This window comes from Chlorocebus sabaeus, chromosome 24, assembly GCF_047675955.1.
Source record: "Chlorocebus sabaeus isolate Y175 chromosome 24, mChlSab1.0.hap1, whole genome shotgun sequence".
NCBI lineage: Eukaryota > Metazoa > Chordata > Mammalia > Primates > Cercopithecidae > Chlorocebus > Chlorocebus sabaeus.
The window spans coordinates 30,919,305-30,938,134 of record NC_132927.1 but is presented as its reverse complement, the minus strand read 5'-3'; the positions used below and the strand labels follow the sequence as shown (position 1 = coordinate 30,938,134).

The following is an 18,830-nucleotide window of genomic DNA, read 5'->3' as shown; positions in this document are numbered from 1 at the left end:
AATGGTCAGAGGTGGGGTTCTGGAGAGGGTGGGAGGAAAGGAGTTGTGCCTAGATTTGAGGGAGATCAAATTTGGAAGGTAGGCTGCGGTCAGTACACACATTTACCATTGAAAACATTGATGTCACCGTGAACATGCTCTCAGAGCTTGAAGACTGTTAATAAGGTCCGGAGAACTGGCATGACTTTTAAGTATGCACCTTGGGTTTGTTTCTCACTTGCAGCCAGGCAGAGCATCCTCCTGTAGAGGGCGCAGGGAGAAAAAAAAAAAAAAAATCAGGCGCTCGCATTCTGGCTAATTTTGAGCTGCGCCTCATGCCGTCCGCCGTCACGTGCCGGCCCGCTGAGGCCGCGTTGATAGGTGGGGGCGACTGGGCCAGGCGCCGGGGCAGGAAGGGAGGCGGCCTCCGTGCCATTCTTAAAGGCGCCCGAGTGAAGGCGACAGGCCGCTGACGGCCGGAAGGAAAATGGTGAGTTGCCGCTGGGAGGGCGGGGGCCGGAGGGCTGGGCGAGCCGACCTGCTGGGCTTTCCGGGTTTCCGGAGCTGGCGGCGGCGGGCAGCGCCCGGGAGGGCTCGGCAGCCGCTTCCGCCCCAGCGGCTGGCCACTGCCCACAGCCAGAGTACTTGGCCTCCGCCGCTTCGCCTCAGGGCAGCATCCTCCAGCCGGGCCCGGGGTGGACTCGCCCAGCTGGCCATGGGACTAGGGTGCTTCCGCGAGCAGGGGGTTGGGGAGGCCCCTCGAAGGCCCTTCGGGATGGAGAGCTTCAGCTTCTGAGCTGTAGGTTGGAGGGAAAGGAGTCTGCCCCATCAGAGGGCTCCCCCAAATCCCGCTTTCCCTGCCAGGGCTGTGGCCAGGTTCCAGGGGTTGGTGGGCCTCGAGCATCTTCCACCAGCGGCGTTTTGGGGGAGGACTCGAATTCTGATTGAATTCTCTCGGCCTCACCTTAGCTTCTTTCTGTCTGCTCCTTTCCCTAGCCTCCTACAGAGGATTTCTCCTTATCTTTGCTTTCCTGTGGCAGTTGGAAACCTTTCGACCCAAAGCTTTGGCACTGGGCTTCAAGTAATTGTCAAAAGCTTTAGTTTTGTTGGTTCTGGGGGCTCTGGCTTCTGTTCTTACATGGGATGGACCCCAAGCATAAAAATAAAGTGGAGAATTAAATAAATCGCCATCAAGGATCTTTTGGATCCATCCCATTAGGTTTTTTAATATGCGTAAATTTCATTAGAAACAACAAAACACTGCTCTCTCTGCCCATCCACTCAATTCTGAACCCACTTTCATCGAATAGATCTTGTCATGGTCACTGAATCGAATGGATTCTTTTCAGTTTTCATCTTCTTTGACCTTTCAGCTGCATTCCAGAATGTTACACTCTCTTGTTTTTGAAGCATTCCCTTCCTTCATTCTTCCCCCTTGGCTTCTGGGATACAGAGCTCCTCCTACTTCTCCTGTTGGTCCGTCTATTTCCCTTGCAGACTATTCTCCTTTCCCTGGACAATGCTCGAAGGAGTCCCTGGCTTCATCCTAATCCTTCATTTTCCATTATGTATTCTTTATCCTAAACTATGGCTTCAGTTAACACCTATATTCAGGTGACTTGTGAATTTACAGCTCAGAAGACCTTGCTTCTGAGATCCAATCCAGATCTGTATGTACTTTTTTGTTTGTTTGTTTGAGACAGAGTTTCACTCTTGTTGCCCAGGCTGGAGTGCAATGGCGTGGTCTCGGCCGATGCAACCTCCGCCTCCCGGGTTCAAGCGATTGTCCTGCCTCAGCCTCCCAAGTAGCTGGGATTACAGGCATGTGCCACCACGCCCAGCTAATTTTGTTTTGTTTTTTGTTTGTTTGTTTTTTTGAGATGGAGTCGCGCTCTTTCGCCCATGCTAGAATATAGTGGCGCGATCTCGGTTCACTGCAAACTCCTCCTGGGTTCACGCCATTCTCCCGCCTCAGCTCCCGAGTAACTGGGACTACAGGCTCCCGCCACCACGCCCGGCTAATTTTGTTTTTGTATTTTTAGTAGAGACAGGGTTTCACCTTGTTAGCCAGGATGGTCTCGATCTCCTGACCTCGTGATCCGCCCACCTCGGCCTCCCAAAGTGCTGGGATTACAGGTGTAAGCCACCTCGCCCGGCCCTAATTTTGTATTTTTAGTAGAGACGGGGTTTCACTATGTTGGCCAAGCTGGTCTGGAACTCCTGACCTCAAGTGATCCACCTGCCTTGGCCTCCCAAAGTGTTGAGATTACAGATGTGAGCCACCGCGCCTGGCCCCAGATCTATATATTAATATTTCAATATTTAGTTACCATTCCCTGGGAAGCTTTTCCTCCACTTGGGCGCTTCAAAGCCGCCTCAGTTTGTCCAAAGTAGAACTCATGCCCTTGCTCCTCAAACCTGGTCTTCTGTGTGTTATACAAGACAATCTGTTATACAAGCCAGAAGCCTAGGAGTTATCTTGGTAACCCTTTTTTTTTTTTTTTTTTTTTTTTTTTTTTTTTTTTTTGCTTACTCACACCCCACCCCCAACCCCAGTATCCAATCTGTCACCACCTCCTTTGTAGTGGTTAAGAGAGTGAGTTAAGATAGGCTGCCTGGGTTGAATCCTGGCTCCACTAGCTATGTAATTGGGGAAAGATACTTAACCTCTCTAAACCTTAGTTTCTTGCAAAATGGGAGTAATAATAGTATCTGTTTCGTGAGATTGTTTTGAGCATAAAGGGAAATCTGTGTAAAGGATATAACAGTGTTTCTCTCATAGGGTTTGATACATGTTAACTATTATTAGGACTAAATGGGGATTTTTTGCTATTGAGTTGTTTGAGATCCTTACATATTCTGGTTATTAATCCCTTGTTGAGTGGAGAATTTGCAGATATTTTCTCCCATTCTGTAGGTTGTCTCTTCACTCTGTTGATTGTTTTCTTTCCTCTCAGACGCTTTTTAGCTTGATATGATCTCATTTGTCTGTTTTGCTTTAATTGTCTGTGCTTTTGAGGTCTTACTCAAAAAAAATCTGCTCAGACCAGTGTTCTGAAGCAATTGCCCAGTGTTTTTTTTCTAGTGGTTTTGTGGTTTCAGGTCTTATATTTAAGTCTTTAACCCATTTTGATTTGATTTTTATGTATGCTGAGAGTTGCAGTCTGTTTGTTTCTGTTTTTTTGGTTTTGTTTTTGAGATGGAGTCTCGCTCTGTCTCCAGGCTGGAGTGCAGTGGTACGATCTCGGCTCACTGCAACCTCCGCCTCCCGGTTTCAAGCGATTCTCTGGCCTCAGCCTCCCAAGTAGCTGGGATTACAGGCGCCAGCCACCACGCCCAGCTAATTTTTGTATTTTTAGTAGACACGGGGTTTCACCATGTTAGCCGGGCTGGTCTCGAACTCCTGACCTCATGATCTGCCCACCTCGACCTCCGCGCCCAGCCTGAGGTCTGGTTTTATGCTGTATATAGCTATTTGGTTTTCCCAGCACCATTTATTGGAGAGAGTGTCCTTTCCCCAGTGTGTGTTTTTGGTATCTCTGTCCAAAATCAGTTGGCTATAAATGTGTGGATTTACTTCTGGGTTCTCTATTCTGTTTCATTGGCCTGTGTGTGTGTGGTTTTATGCCAGGAGCATGCTGTTTTGGTAACTACTGTTTTGTAGTATATTTTGAAGTACTGCAATGCTTCCAGCTTTGTTCTTTTTGCTCAGGATTACTTTGGTTATTCCCAGTCTTTTGTGTTTCCTTAAACATTTTAGGATCTTTTCTCTCTTTCTGTTAAGAATGTCATTGCTATTTTGATGGGGATTGCCTTGAATCTGTAGATCACTTTGGGTTAGTATGGACATTTTAACAATATTATGTCTTGTAATCCATGAGCTTGGAATATCTTCCCATTTTTTTATGTTCTCCTCAATTTCTTTCATCAGTGTTTTATAATTTTCATTGTAGAGATCTGTCACTTCTTTGGTTAAATTTATTCCTAGCTCTTTTATAGCTATTGTAAATGAGATTGCTTTCTTGATTTCTTTTTCAGATTGTTTCCTGTTGTTGTATATAAATGCTACTGATTTTTGTATGTTGATTTTGTATCCTAAACTTTACTGAATTCGTTTATCAGCTCTAACAGTTTTTTTTTTTTTTTTTAATGGAGTCTTTAGCTTTTTCTAAATATAAGATCATGTTTTCGTAAACAAGGATAATTTGACTTCTTTTTTTCTAACTTGGATGTCTTTTATTTCTTTCTCATCCCTAACTGCTCTGGCTAGGACTCCCAGTACTATGTTGAATAAAAGTGGTACGATTGGGCATCCTTGTCTTACTCCAGAACTTAGAGGAAAGGCTTTCAGTTTTTCCCCATTTAGTGTGCTGTGCGGTCAGCTGTGGCTTTGTCATATATGGACTTTATTGTTTTGAGGTGTGTTCTTTCTATACCCAATTTGTTGAGGGTTTTTATCATGAAAGGATGTTGAATTTTATCAAATGTTTTTTCAGCATCTCTTGAAATGATATGATTTTTCTTATTCTGTTAATGTAATATATCACACTTATTGATTTGCCCATGTTGAACCATTCTTACATCCCTGGACAAATTCCACTTGGTCATGGTGAATGATCTTTTTAATGTGTTGTTGAATCTGGTTTTCTAGTATTTTGTTAAGGATTTTTGTATCTATGTTCATCAAGGATATTGACCTATAGTTTTCTTTTTTTGTTGTATACTTCTCTGGTTGTGTTATCAGGGTAATGGTGTTCTTGTAGAATGAGCTTGGAGGTATATTCTCCCCTTCAGTTTTTTTGAATAGTTGAGTAGAAGTGGTGTTTTAAATCTTTGGTAGAATTCAGCAGTGAAGCTGTCAGATACTGAGTTTTTCTTTGATGGGAGACTTTATTGCTGTTTCAGTCTCGTTACTCATTATTGGTTTGTTCAGGTTTTCTATTTCTTCGTGGTTCAGTCTTGGTAGATTGTGTGTGTCCAAGAATTTATCCATTGCTTCCAGGTTTTCCATTTTGTTAAGAGTGTAGTGTTCATAATGGTCTCTAATGATTCTTTGTATTTTTGTGGTATCAATTGCAATGTTTCTTTTTGTCTCTGCTTTTATTTCTTATGCACATTCTTAGTAGCTCCTTTTTATATTTCCATAATCATTTAATTATAATATAAAATATTATTGGTCTTTACTCTTATGGGGTTTTTAACACTTACGTTGCTTGAATTGTTTTTTTCCCCTGTAATTGTGAGGACAAAAAATAATTTATTAATTCTAAGTATAATCAGATTATTTTCTTGTTCTTCCTTCACTGTATAAAAATAGTATGCTTGACTTCCTTTCTAACAGCAGACAATGATTCTTGACTTTCCTCATATTCTTCTCTTCCTCTCCAATTCTGATGACATTGCACATTATTATGTGTCTGGTTTTTGAGACATTCATTAGCCAAAGAGAAAGTTAAAGTATACCTTACATATATGAGATGAACAGATGTGTACGATTAAGCAGTGTAGATCCAAAGGTTGGTTGATTTTAAAGTTTTTTTAAGTGTTCATGTATTTCACTTTAATGCTTTCACTTAATTGACATTTGTGAATGTCAGTATGCATTATAAAGGTATTAGGTTTCATAACTTTAACATGTACATATACTGAAGTCATGGCATTTTATATGTGTTTTTTTTTTCTTTTATAGAGCGAGTCTTTGGTTGTTTGTGATGTTGCTGAAGATTTAGTGGAAAAGCTGAGAAAGTTTCGTTTTCGCAAAGAAACGAACAATGCTGCTATTATAAGTAAGCTAAAAGTGATTGCCTCAAAGTTTCATGGTCTTAATTTGTTTTCAATCTTGTAGCTACATTGCATGAACTGAACCATTAGAAAGCAATGTTACTTCCTCTATTTCATTTCCCCACCACCACCTTTAGATCACTTTAAAAAATAAGTAGCAGCTAATTCTAATGTCACAGAACAGAGGTGGATTGTCCCACCTCCCCCATAGTCCTTTTCTCAGCTGCTTGTACAGCTCTGGAGAAGGCGGTCGTCTTGGTCCTTGGGAAATGAGGATTCCCATTTGCAGTGACCTATCCAACCCATCCTTCTTGGGGGACTAAAAATAGCCTGGCCATTCATCCTCAAAAGAAACCTTTGCCTACACCTAAAATGGCAAAGTTCAGCATTGTGTGCAGAGTGACTTTGGGCATTATTCCAGTTGTAGACTTGAACTCCGGTTTCAGGAAGAGTACTTTTAAGTGGCACTGGCACTGTCTTCTGAAAATGGAAAGAGTGATTTGCATATTGCTTCTCCCACTGTGAGCTATATCTGACATTATGCAGATTTCCCTTGTATTCATAGGCAGTATTTAATATGTAGGTAGTGATTTAGAAAGATGAGGAAAGGATGAGGGGGTGAAAATGTAAAACTCTAGAGACCATGCTTAACAGAGATGCATCTGGCAGATCTGATATAATCAGAGGTCATGACAACTTGTCATGAATTCTGATTTCATTACAAATAAATACCACAATGTCGACATATGGTTCTTAAAAGTGAAAAAAAAATCAAAGTGAAAATGTGTGTTAGTGCTATTTTACTGCAAAAGCTGAAACTATTTGAGATTATATTATATCTCACAAGATTTACTATGAAATTGGTGTAAAACCAAACACGGTCAACTTTGCCAGACCAACAGGAAAGAATAGAGGCATAGAGTATCTAAACTTATTTTGATTGAGCCTTGGATTACATTAGATATATTTGAATGTATCTATCACTTCTATTTGGTTATTCACTTTCTCAGAATAATGATACTGTGCCATGAAATCCTGACCTTGGAGAAGCCAGGAAGTTTGAGGTTTCTCTATTTTAATCCCTGATCAGGCACTTTTTCCCTTGCAGTTCTGACCATGTTGCATATCATGGTCTCAGTCACAGTTATCCTTTCACGCTTGCAGTTCTGACCATGTTGCATATAGACCTTATTATCTAGAAGTTGCATTTGAGTTACAAAGTTCTTCATATACACAGGAAATGTAAGAAACTGACATAAAGTTCTAAATAAGCAAATTAGGTACTGGGAATTATGGGTAAAAGCTTTTAAAAGCTGACTGCTTGAAAAGCAAAGCTAGCTAATAAACCATATACTAAAACTGTGAATGAGTTTTATGCTTGTGTTTCTTGATGTTTTAATTTTAGATGTCTGAAAAAAAGGCTGAGATTGTGTGGGTTGGGTGGATCAAGGTCACATTAGAATCCCAGCTTATTCATAATTGATTTTTATTTTAGTGAAGATTGACAAGGATAAACGCCTGGTGGTACTGGATGAGGAGCTTGAGGTTTGTTCAATGAACTAAATACAATTTTCTAGTTAAGTAATTATTATTTCTCAAAAGATGCTATATTAGTTACATGTGCTTCTAAAACGAGTTTTGAACCTCCTTTAAATACATGCTCATTATGCATAAAAGCATGTGCTAATTGTGTAGTATGTTATATTGCTAATTTAACTACCTTCTTTGAAAGCATTAGTGAAGTCCGGTGTAATAAGTGGTATAAGTTGGGGTTGTATACCGAGTAAGAAGTGAGTCAACTTTATAAGTTGCTTCTAAGTTGCTTGACTAGTACATAAAACCTGAAACCCTACAATTTAAATATCTAGTTTGTCAAATTAAGTAACTAGAGTAAAAAGAATTGAGTTCTTTTTTCTGAAATCAGACATTGTTTCTTGCCACTAAGATACTGGCTTATGTCATTCTGTATTTCCTGACAGCTGGAACATAAGCATACAATCTGTGCCTCCCAGCCCCATATTTAGTTAATAAATGGAGCTAGACCAAGTGGGCAGAAGGAGGCTTTGATTGGATTGAGAATTTAGTAACCCGAGTTTGTGTATAATTTAGTAAGATAAAATTTTATTTTGTAGCATGTGGTAATAAATGTATAACTGTTAGTAGAATGGGTGCTTGGTGTATCTCTTAAGGACTTAAGGGTAAGAAAATGTTTAAAAGTTGCTTTTCTCTGTGGTGCCAGGGCATTTCACCAGATGAACTTAAAGATGAACTACCTGAACGACAACCTCGATATCCTTTTCTTAGTGCTTTAAAAGATTTATTCTTTAGTAGTCAGACCTGTTTGTGAACTCATTTGTTAAAAATCTAAAAGTATCCTTCTGTGTCATGATCACAGCCAAATTAAAATATGTATGCGTATACTAGACTAGGAAAAATGAAAAGTTGGTTTATTCATGGGATGAATAATTTTCTTTTTTAAACTATTTCCTTTATTATAATGTGTGTACAATAAAAATTGAGAAGAAAATAATCTGTATTAAACCTGTACTTTAAAAAGTTATTTTTTTTTTGAGAGATTATGTGATTTTATAACTTATCCTTGGGACCCATTTAATTTTGTGGAAAGATAGTAATAAAGGTGTGGCCTAAAAGAATAGGACAGAAACTTGCAGCTCAGTAGCTCCCCAGGTGTTGGTAAATACCTGTCTCAGAGCAGTAACTTTAGTTTCTTTAACTTGAGAAAAACCTTCATTGTGTATAGTTATAAATATCAACATGATGATGGAAGAGTTTCATATCCTCTGTGCTTTATTTTCTCCAGTCCTGTTGGTAAGTGAATTTCTTTAAATAACATGTTTTTGGCTTAGATCCAATTAAACCATTTTATACTAGACAAATTTTATGCTGTTTTTAAAGATGGACAGTGTTGAATAACCTAAATTGAGGAGGGTCTGTGTCTGTGTATGTCCATGTGCCTGTGTGCATGCATCCCTAGAAAGAATGAAGCATCATCTCTTAGAACTTATTTTCTTAGGATAAATTTTTGGCATGTAATTGTTGACTCAAATCACACATATATTTTAAGGATTTTGAAACGTGATGACATTTTAATATATCAGAAGTATTTTCTTTTTATATTTTAATCTTATAAAAATGTGAACTTCACATATAATTGTATGTATTTGTGTTTCTTTTAAATAGTAGTTAACAGTGATATGCTTATAATCTTGAGAATGGTCCCAGAGTAATTTACATTGGGTATTAAAATGAGTTACTGGTATTTAAGGAATTCATTATCACCAGAACTTCTGTCACCACTGTTCAGGCCCACAATAAAAACTGCACTCACTGAGCTATTCTCCAAACTTTATAATTTGTATAATTTACTTAGCACTCAAAATATACTGCAGTGTATTTTTAACTTAATGTATCAGCAGAGGGAAGCTTTTGTCAGAGCAGATCTCCCTGCCCTACTGGTCCACTACCATCCCAAAACCTTGTGTATTTTAGTCATCCATAAAATTTATCTTGATATTTAGTGTCAAAGTTAAGATAGTGCAGAAAGTTTTTAATTGTTTGCGAGGCTCTAAAAGTCAGGATCTACAAATGTCTAGAATCTTTATTTTTGCCAACCTGTAGACTTGTTCTTGTTTATTTTATTTATAACTTAACTATCTCTTTCTGTAGGCAGTGTGCAATGTAAGACTCAAAATGCAACCCATATACATTCTGTAAACTCAGTAGCAAAGGAAATCCTAAATGTGTCATTTTAAAAAATGAAAATAATGATAACCCATAACTTTCTCACAATCTGTGTCTCATTTCTACACTAATCTCTCTTTTCCAGGATGTAAGCCTGAACAACAGATGATGTATGCTGGGAGTAAGAATAAGCTTGTCCAGACAGCTGAACTAACCAAGGTGGTATTTATATTTGACTTGTTGAGACAATATTTTCCTTTCGACTGTAAAGCAATAGCTAAAATAGTCTAAAGGAGTATTTTTTATGCAGGTGAAGGTTATTTAGATCAGATTAGTAAGTTAGCCAAAGCTTTTTGTTAACTGGAAATAGAACAAGATAGAAGCATTTGAACCAAAGTGTATTTTTTGAGTAAGTTGATTGGAAGAAATCACATTCAAAATATAGGCAGTTTTAGAAAGCCACTGTAACTGTTAAATCTATGGAAAGTTATTTTATCTGCCATAAGATAATTTCTAATAGATAAAGGTCAGCATTGAAGTTTCTCGGAACCCTTTACCATAGTCTAAAATGAACCGCGTTCTGTGCTGGAATTCAGTATTATGCAGTTAATTGTATTTTTCCAAATATAAAATTGTTAAGAATATTAATAAAGTTAGAACATTCTGTTTTATATGAGAACTTGCTTTAAGATTTAATATGTCCCTATTTTATGGTATTTTTGAAAGTTGAAGGTAAGAGAGGTACTTGGCTCTCAGACTTTATTTAACTTCCACATATTAGTTTGAGTTAAAAAGGTATATGCATGTAAGGTTTTGAAATATAATATTATATTGCTAAAACTGTGTCAGACAATATTTCAAGTTTTATTTTAAGAACAGCATCAGTATTTTCCCCTTGGGTGCTTAATAATCAACTCTGGAATGCCTTTAAGTGCCCTCTGCTGTTTCCCCTTAGTCCATGTGATTGTAACCACTGCTTTATAGACATTACTTTTTCCTAATTTGTAACACAGGAGCACTGGAGTTGCTCTAAAGGTTTGGGCAGTCAAGAAGGAGCTGTTTCCAGCCTCTAGTCTGTTCTAATCCTGGGAATGCCCTACAGTGCTGAAGTTGAGACAGTACAGTTTACAAGTTACTTTTACAGATAATCTCATTGAATCCTTACAATAGCCCTGTGAGGTATTCTGTAGATAGGAAAACAGACCTAGTGGATGAATGACTTGCTCAGGATCTGTCTAGGACTTAGGATTCACATCTGGCTCCAAATCCCGTCCTTTCTGCTGTAATACATTGCTTTTCTATAGGCATTATACTTTCTGGGCCTGATTCCAATTCTTGATAGAGATTTGTGACTGATCTCCATCCGATATTTCCATTTGACATTCAGACTCCGGGATACCAGCGTATGTTCCTCAGTTCCTCACTAGATTGATTTTAGTTGTGTATACTTGGGATGTCTTCCAGGAGATAAGATTTACAGAACTGCTCTTTTAGACTATTTGTAGATTTGTGCTTTTGAGAGAGTTTTGGTTTAATGCTGTCTTGATGGCTGTACTTTGATAACTGAGTACTTAGCATTTAAAAGAAGTGAAGTACTACCTAAAAGGTATATCTGATTTATACAGGTTAAGTCATAAACAATATGAAAGCAAGCAGAATTTGGTATTTAATACTCAAATATATAACCAAAAATAATTTGGGATATAATACGCAAATATACATTTTTTTTTAATATATAAAAAACCCTCAAATATTTGCCTTTTTTTTTTTTGGAATGTCAAAGTATGACCTAATTTTTTTTTTAAAGGTGTTTGAAATAAGAAATACTGAAGACCTAACTGAAGAATGGTTACGTGAGAAACTTGGATTTTTCCACTAATGTGAACTTCTGTGTTTCTAAAGTATTTATGTATTAACCTGACCGTACTGGAACCAGACATAAATACTTATTTATGCCTAAAAATGCACTGTTACTTACAGTTTGTTTCCTGCAGTAAAGAAAAATTCTTCATTTGTGCAAAGTTTGAACAAAGAGGAAATCATCTTCATAGTAATGAAACTTTGTAAAGTGTTTCCTTATATTGGTAATTGTTAGGTGGACTACTTTTCTCCAGGGACTTTTTGCACTCTTGTGACTAATTTCTATAACTTATGGTTCAGAATTTGTTACTATTTACAGACACCATTGGAAAGTGGATATATTAGATTGTGAGAGACAACAGTTGCCTCCTTTTGACAAATACTGGATATTAGCAGTTTATTTATGAAAATAGCATATTATCACTTGTCAAATCATTGAAATTCATTTGGGGTCAAAGACTTGAGTGACCCAGTATTGAGCCATGAAATTATTTCGTGTAACCTGCATTACAAGTACGTTGATGAATTCTGTATCTTCTTTGGTTTCCTGTATCTTTTTAATCAAGTCTAGAAACTATGTTCATCAGTCACTCAGTTTTAAGGTCGGGGAGTTAGATTTTAAGATAGAATTATGACTGTTAGCTTTTCTCCTTATGGAAAATAGCATCTTAGTCTTAGAAATCAGTGGTTTGTAATAATCAAGGGCTTCATTCCTTTTATGTCATTTCTAGACAGTTTTGAATCTAGGTTAATAACACTTTATTTATAAAGCACCTCTTAATGTCCTGTGAACACTAATTATTTTAAATGTGTTAATACTGTGCCTTTGATTTGTTAGCTTTAAAGTTAGTTTAAGACTTTTACACTGCCAGTATTCCAGATTTGGTGAAAATAATACTTTTTTAAAGGGTCCAAATAAAATAATTTTCTAATGTGTATATCTGAAATTTGTAATAAAATCAACTTCATATTTTAAAAATTCCAACTATCTGCTTGCATTGGTGAATATATGGCAGTCGAGAGTTATAATTTTGGGTACACTCGTGATTAGTTTTGTGCCATAGGAAAAAATTATCTTAAAACTTTGGCCATAGTTAATAACATTAACACTTCAATAGCAATCACATCTTATATCCTAAATGTCAGAAGATATTCTGAACTGGATCCCTGAATAGTTAACTAAACCAGTCTTGTTAGATGATGGTACTCTTGGCATAAAGCAAGGATTCTGATATTTGGCATACTTGTAAAAACAAATACATAAGTAACCATTGAACATGAATTTGATAATAGGTCTAGAGACTCTAAAGACTAACCAAACTTGGTGCGTGTATTCTTATATTAAGAATATCTTAGTCATCTCAAAACTAGCAAAATTTAAATTTTGGCATGTTTTCCATTCATATGTTCTTTGCATTTTATTTTTGAGGTTTCTGTGAGAAGTAAAGATAGTTGGAATTTTCGCGATATTGAATAGAACATCTTCTGTTCCCAACACTGTTTGGCTTCACTAATTTAGAAGTCAGGAAGCAATAGAAAGTTGGAGATGAGGAAGTGCTAGAGTAGGTGTTTGTTTTGGTTCTTGGAGGGAAAGGATTCTTTTTTCCAATATCCAGAGAGAGAGAAAACTCACCCAGGAAGTTTAAGAATTCTTTAAACAGGTATTTTGATGTTGGAGAATAACATGTATATAATTCTGTAGAAATGCAAATGTAATCCAAGTGAGTGGAGAGTGTTTTTAATGTTTTTGAATGAAGGAAATGAGGTTTTGTTTCACCTGATTTGCAGCAATAAGAGAAAGTAGTGCTGCAAGAATGTATTTTTTAATGAAGTTCCTTATTTTGTCTTGCATGTTTTCATTTTGTTTGTTTTTAAATTTGGAGGTCCTCCATAATGTCAGATAATGTTGACCTGCCATACACTAGAACTCTTAGTTCCCCTACTCTCTTTAACAGGAGCAAAGAGCTGTGATAAACCATGCTTTTTTGAGCTTGTCTGACTCCTAATTAATAATATGTTTTTTGCAAGACAACAGATTGAGGTTAGAGGATCAGTAGGACATTTTTATTCCATCTGTTCTATGGGGAGATTTTACAAATCCCATGCTCTAAAGTGTTCTCAAACATTTGTATAGATTTCCCTTCCATCTTACTAAATTTTGCACTGTTCTTTTCAAGTATGTTTCCTATTTAGTGTCTCTTTTTCTGCCGTTTCCCAAATAATAACTCCATATTTCATAATTGCAGTTTTTACATTCCATATCTTTCTAGTACAACCATTCCCATTCAGCCTTAAATCTTAATACATTTTGGCAGCAGCTTTTTTCCTGGGACCCTCCTTTGTGGTCTTCTAAGTCAGTTTTGAAATTGTTGGCCCTGCATAAGTTCTGCATAGCATTTAATGTCAAAATAGAACCAACTGGTAATCACAGTATTATTTAGTATGGTTTCCATGACAACAAAAAACATATGAAGAAAACTTCTCAGGTTACTATGCTGAAATTCCAAAATGTCTGAGTTTTGAATAGTGATCACTTTGTTCTGGTACTGATGCAATTATATTAGGAAAAAAGTTGGTTGACTGTTTGTGTTTAATTGACTTCTAAAATAAATGTTCAAATTGTCTAGTTCTAAAAGTTTACTAAATGCCTAGTGCAGTTAAACATACTCTTGTTTAAGAGCGTGTTGCTAAATTTTTTACTGTCATTACTAAATCTGTGTAGCAAAATGTGTGTCAGCACTTTTCCCTCCCTTTTTATCTCCTATTTTCAGGAGTCAAATGTAGCCATAAACTGTATCCTTGTCTGACACTTTAGCTAAAAATTTCTAGTTAGGGGAGTTTATTGCCAAATTAAATTTGGCTGTTTCCCCCCAACCCATATAGATATTAAGGAAGGTGTACTTAAATGTTTCGACTACTTTTAAAACCTGAGCAATGTCATTAATCCATATGTGGACTAGTGATGAATAGATATTTTCATAAGAGTTTAAATGCTGATATTTGGTGGAAGTAGAGAGTAACTCGTATTCTATCAATTCAAGTATTCTTACTATGGTTGCTTTCCCTATTTGTTCAATAGACTGATAATACTGGAATCTATAGAGTTTGAGCCATTACAACTTTTGTGAGGATGTGTTTCAAACATTTCTGGACAAATCTTATTTTGTATTTCTGGAAGAATGTAGTAATCTTCTAGACCGCTTAAAACCAATGGTCCCAAGCTGAATATTCTTGAGAAATTTGTTTTTATTATGCCATTTGACATTTCAAATCAGTGCTCATATACAGTAAACTTGTGATAGAAATTGTATTTTCTTGCTTTTTGGAGTATAATTCATATAAATATAATTACTTGAATATTGTTTGAGATCATTAACATGCCAGGGCAGTTCCCACTGATTTAGATGGTCCAATATAATCTCATTCAGGAGGCTTGAAACATTAATGGTTTAGTCTTGTGAATTTTAACAGTTCTCTGTCATCATTTAACAAAACCAACAACTGGCACAACTTCTTAAGCTGTGGTTTCAGTCTCTGCTAGTTCATATTGCATGTTGATTTTGGACAGTCTTTTGTTAAGCATGGTGCTTGTACTGGTTTAAATAAAATGTTAACATTAAAAGACTTCCAGCTTTTCTTTTTTTACTCACCTCTTTCCCCCTTTGGAGTTACTGGTATCTACCTGGCTAGAATTGTGTGAGCCATAAACTTTATCTGGACAAACTGAGAGGCAAAATAAACAAGAGTCATTTGGCAGCTTCGTGGAAGGAGAAGATAATCAAGTTATAAAAATTTTTAAAACTTGGTCTGATGCTAAAATGTAGAAAATGTCAGTAAACAATAGTAGGGACAGAGAGAGCTATTTCAAACGATGAACGCTTGCTTTCAAAGAGAGAATTTGAAGTTAGGAGAGCTGTATACTTCCTAAGAAATCAAATTGAAGGGTTTTTTTTTTAATATAGTTTATCACTATGTATGAAACACCCATTGACAACCCGTCTTACCTTTATTACCAACTGTACTGTATGGTATGTGTTTAATAGATGTCTACTGAATGAATACAAATCACTAACAACATAGTTTTTAGAGTTTGCCATGTACTTCCTGTGATTGGGTATGTTGTAAGTCACAATTTGTTATGATTGTGAAAGGAGTAGTTTATGCCTTCCTGTCTTTAAGAATTTCACAAGGAGAATTGGCCCAAGCATGGGAACATTTATATCTTCCTTATTTATCAGATTTGGCCACTTAACCTACTCAAACAGCCAGCTCTTAAATTTCACTAAATAATACCTATTGTCTTTTTGTCCTTTTCACTTTTCAGCAGCAAGAAGCATTTGTAAGCACTTAGCCTCTGAGCATGGGCGCATTCTTGTAACCACCCAATGGGTTGTCCTTGCCTGCTGCCCAGATAGAGCCAATTTATTAAGACAGGAGAACTGCAATAAAGAATTTTTAATTCACACAGAGCTGGCTATATGGAAGACCTGAGTTTTATTACCCAAATCAGTATCCCCAAAAATTCTGGGATTGGAGTTTTTAAGGATAATTTGGTGGGTAGGGGGTTGGGAAGTGAGGAGTGCTGATTGGTCGGATCAGAGATGAAATTGTAGGGGGTCAAGTGGGTTTTTCTTGCTGTCTTCTGTTCCTAGGTGGGATCACAGAACTGGTTGAGCCAGATTACCGGCTCAAAACAGGCTCAGCCCTGAGCCCTGTGGTGCCTCAGAACACAGGGTCTGCAGAATATCTCAAGCACTGATCCTTATGTTTTACAACAGTGATTTTTATCCCCAGCAACAATTTGGGGAGGTTCCAGAATCATGCAGCCTCAGCTGCAGTGACTCCTAAAACTATTATTTCTACTCTTGTAGCTAATTTATTAGTCCTACAAAGGCAGACTGGTCCCCAGGCAAGAAGGGAGGCTTGTTTCAGGAAAGGGCTGTTATCATCTTTCTTTCAAAGTTAAACTATAAACTAAATTCTTCCCAAAGTTAGTTCGGCCCATGCCCAGGAATAAACCAGGACAGCTTGGAGGTTAGAAGCAGGATGGAGTCGATTAGATCAGGCCTCTTTCACTGTCCTAATTTTCTCATTGAATTTTTACACTCATTTGCATGAGGGTGCACCCTGAGTGGATACCATATCCTTGTATAGTGTAGTTTTAGCTGTGTTGGGGAGCCAATTAAAGATGTTGCTGCTGAGCACTAGGGAGTTTTCACAGATAATCCTCTTATCTTCTACTTGAGATCTGCCCCCAGGCTGTGTGAAAGCTCTCTGCTGAGGTTGCTGCCCTCTTTTAATTATAGGAAAGAAAGAATGCCTTGGTTGCATATCCAAATGCCATCATGCAAATCATACAAAGCAGGAGGAGCGTGTATGTGTGACTTCCAAAGTCACTGTTACTAAGTTAAATATAGATTCTCTTACTCTAGAATTTAAGGCTCTTCACATTTCGGCCCATTTCTTACATGCACTGCACAGTTGTCTTAGTCCGTTTTGTGCTGCTGTTTAACAATACTTGACACTGGGTAATGTATAAAGAACAGAAATTTATTTGTCATAGTTCTGGAGGCTGGAAAGTCTAACATCAAGCTACTGGCATCTGGCAAAGGCCTTCTTGGTACATCCTCACAAGAAAGGGGTGAACCCCCTCTTGAAAGTCCTTTCTGTGGCGGCGTCAATCCGGTCATCAGGGTTTTTCCCATAAAGCTCCATCGCCCAACACTGTTGCATGGGGGATAAAGTTTCCAACACATGAATTTTGGAGGACACCTTCAGACCATAGCAACAGCTAAGCCTAAGTATGCCCACAGCCCTTTGTTAGGTGGAAATGCCCCTGCACCTGGCTGTACTTTCCTGTTCTAAGCCTCCTCCCAACCCTCAGTACACATAGGATTCTATTGACATTTTCAGCCCCAGCTAGTTGAACCCAAGGACAGCCAGCCTCTATGATGTTGCCAAACTGGTATCAAACAACAAGTTGGGCCAATCACTTTTTTGAGTGAGGCAGATAGCAGTGCGAGCTGACTGACTTTGAAAGAACGCCAATAGATGGAGAAGAGGGAAAGAAGATGCCAGCTGGGACAGTGTAGAATAAAGCAGGCCTGGCCAGATGCAATGGCTCATGTCTGTAATCCCAACACTTTGGGAAGCCCAAGTGGGAAGATTGCTTGAGCTCAGGAGTTTGAGACCAGCCTGGCCAACGGGGCAAAACCCCATGTCTATTAAAAATACAAAAAAAAAAAATTAGCCAGGTGTGGTGATGTATGCCTGTACTCCCAGCTACTTGAGTGGTTGACACAGGAGAGTCACCTGAACCCAGGAGGCAGAGGCTTCAGTGAGCCAAGATCATGCCACTGCACTCCAATCTGGGCAACAGAGTGAGACCCTATCTCAAAAAAAGAATAAAGCAGGCATGCAGAGAGTAGCTGGATCATGTTAAAGATGAAGGCCCAAACTGAGGAGCCCCACTCCTACCTTTTAGGTTTCTAGAGCCTCCTTTGATCCAAGGCCACTCTTCATTGTCCCCTTTTTCTGAAGCCTGGTTGGTCAGCTTTTTCTGGGTTTCTCTGCATGTCCATCCTTACCGGAAGCCTTCCATTACATGTAAACCTGAGCATGTCTGTTCCCTTGTGTACAAAAGTGCCTAACTACAATGCTACCTCTGGTTTCATCTGTCATTGTTCCCTACATTTACACTAAGCCTAAACAAGTGTAATGGTTAATTTTAGATGGCATCTGAATGGAGTAGTGGAGGAAGATCCACTCTCAGTGTGGGTAAGCACCATCCAGTCTGCTGGGGCCCTGGAAAGAACAAAAACAGAAAAGGCAAATATGTCAGTCTATCTGGTGGAGCTGGTATGCACCCTTCCTCTCCCATACTTGGCCAAGAATTCCAGGTTCCCTGGACTTTGGACTCTTAAGACTTACACCAGTGCCTTCGTGGGTTCTCAGGCCTTCAGTCTCAGACTGTGAGTTACACCACTGGCTTCGCAGGTTCTGAGGCCTTCAGACTTCGCTGGAGCCATGCCATCAGCATCCCAGGGTCCAACTTGCAGAAAGCCTATCTTAGGACTTTTCAGCCTCCATAATTGTGTGAGCCAATTCACCTAATCAATCCTATTGATCGATCTATCAATCAATCATCTATCAATTAATCATCTATCTATCCTGTTGGTTTTGTCTCTCTGGAGAACCCTGACTAATACAACCTTTTATATTAACATGTCCTGAGCCTCATCTTCCTCAGATGCACTTTTCTCCCCATGCTGCTGCCACTGCCTACCATAATCAACAGCCTTCAGAAATCACCCCAAATGCCATTTAAACCATGAAGTCTGTTTGTTGAACTAAATATAGTGCCTTCTTTAAAAAAGCAATAACAAAAAGAAAACTTTTAAACAACGAATGTCATTAGAGAAAAATCAGAAAATGCAAATAAGCAAAAAGAAGAAAAAATTGTATCACCCAGAGAACTCCATTGTGGTTTTGATTATCTTTCCCTGTCT

At 38.1% G+C, this 18,830-nt stretch overlaps 1 protein-coding gene across 2 annotated transcripts; it reads left to right on the top strand.

Moving 5' to 3' along the window:
- The first annotated feature begins 341 nt into the window (after positions 1-341).
- GMFB (glia maturation factor beta) lies at positions 342-14,944 on the top strand. 2 transcript variants are annotated; one of them, XM_007986729.3, is made up of 7 exons: positions 342-469; positions 5,669-5,765; positions 7,256-7,305; positions 8,000-8,049; positions 8,507-8,589; positions 9,608-9,681; positions 11,270-14,944. In XM_007986729.3, exons 1-7 carry the CDS (start codon positions 467-469, stop codon positions 11,339-11,341), a joined length of 429 nt encoding a protein of 142 aa, XP_007984920.1. In that variant the 5' UTR covers positions 342-466; the 3' UTR covers positions 11,342-14,944. The 2 variants fall into 2 exon arrangements, with proteins under 2 accessions (XP_007984920.1, XP_072867099.1); XM_073010998.1 differs by lacking the exon at positions 342-469 and adding an exon at positions 537-778.
- The last annotated feature ends 3,886 nt before the right edge of the window (positions 14,945-18,830 follow it).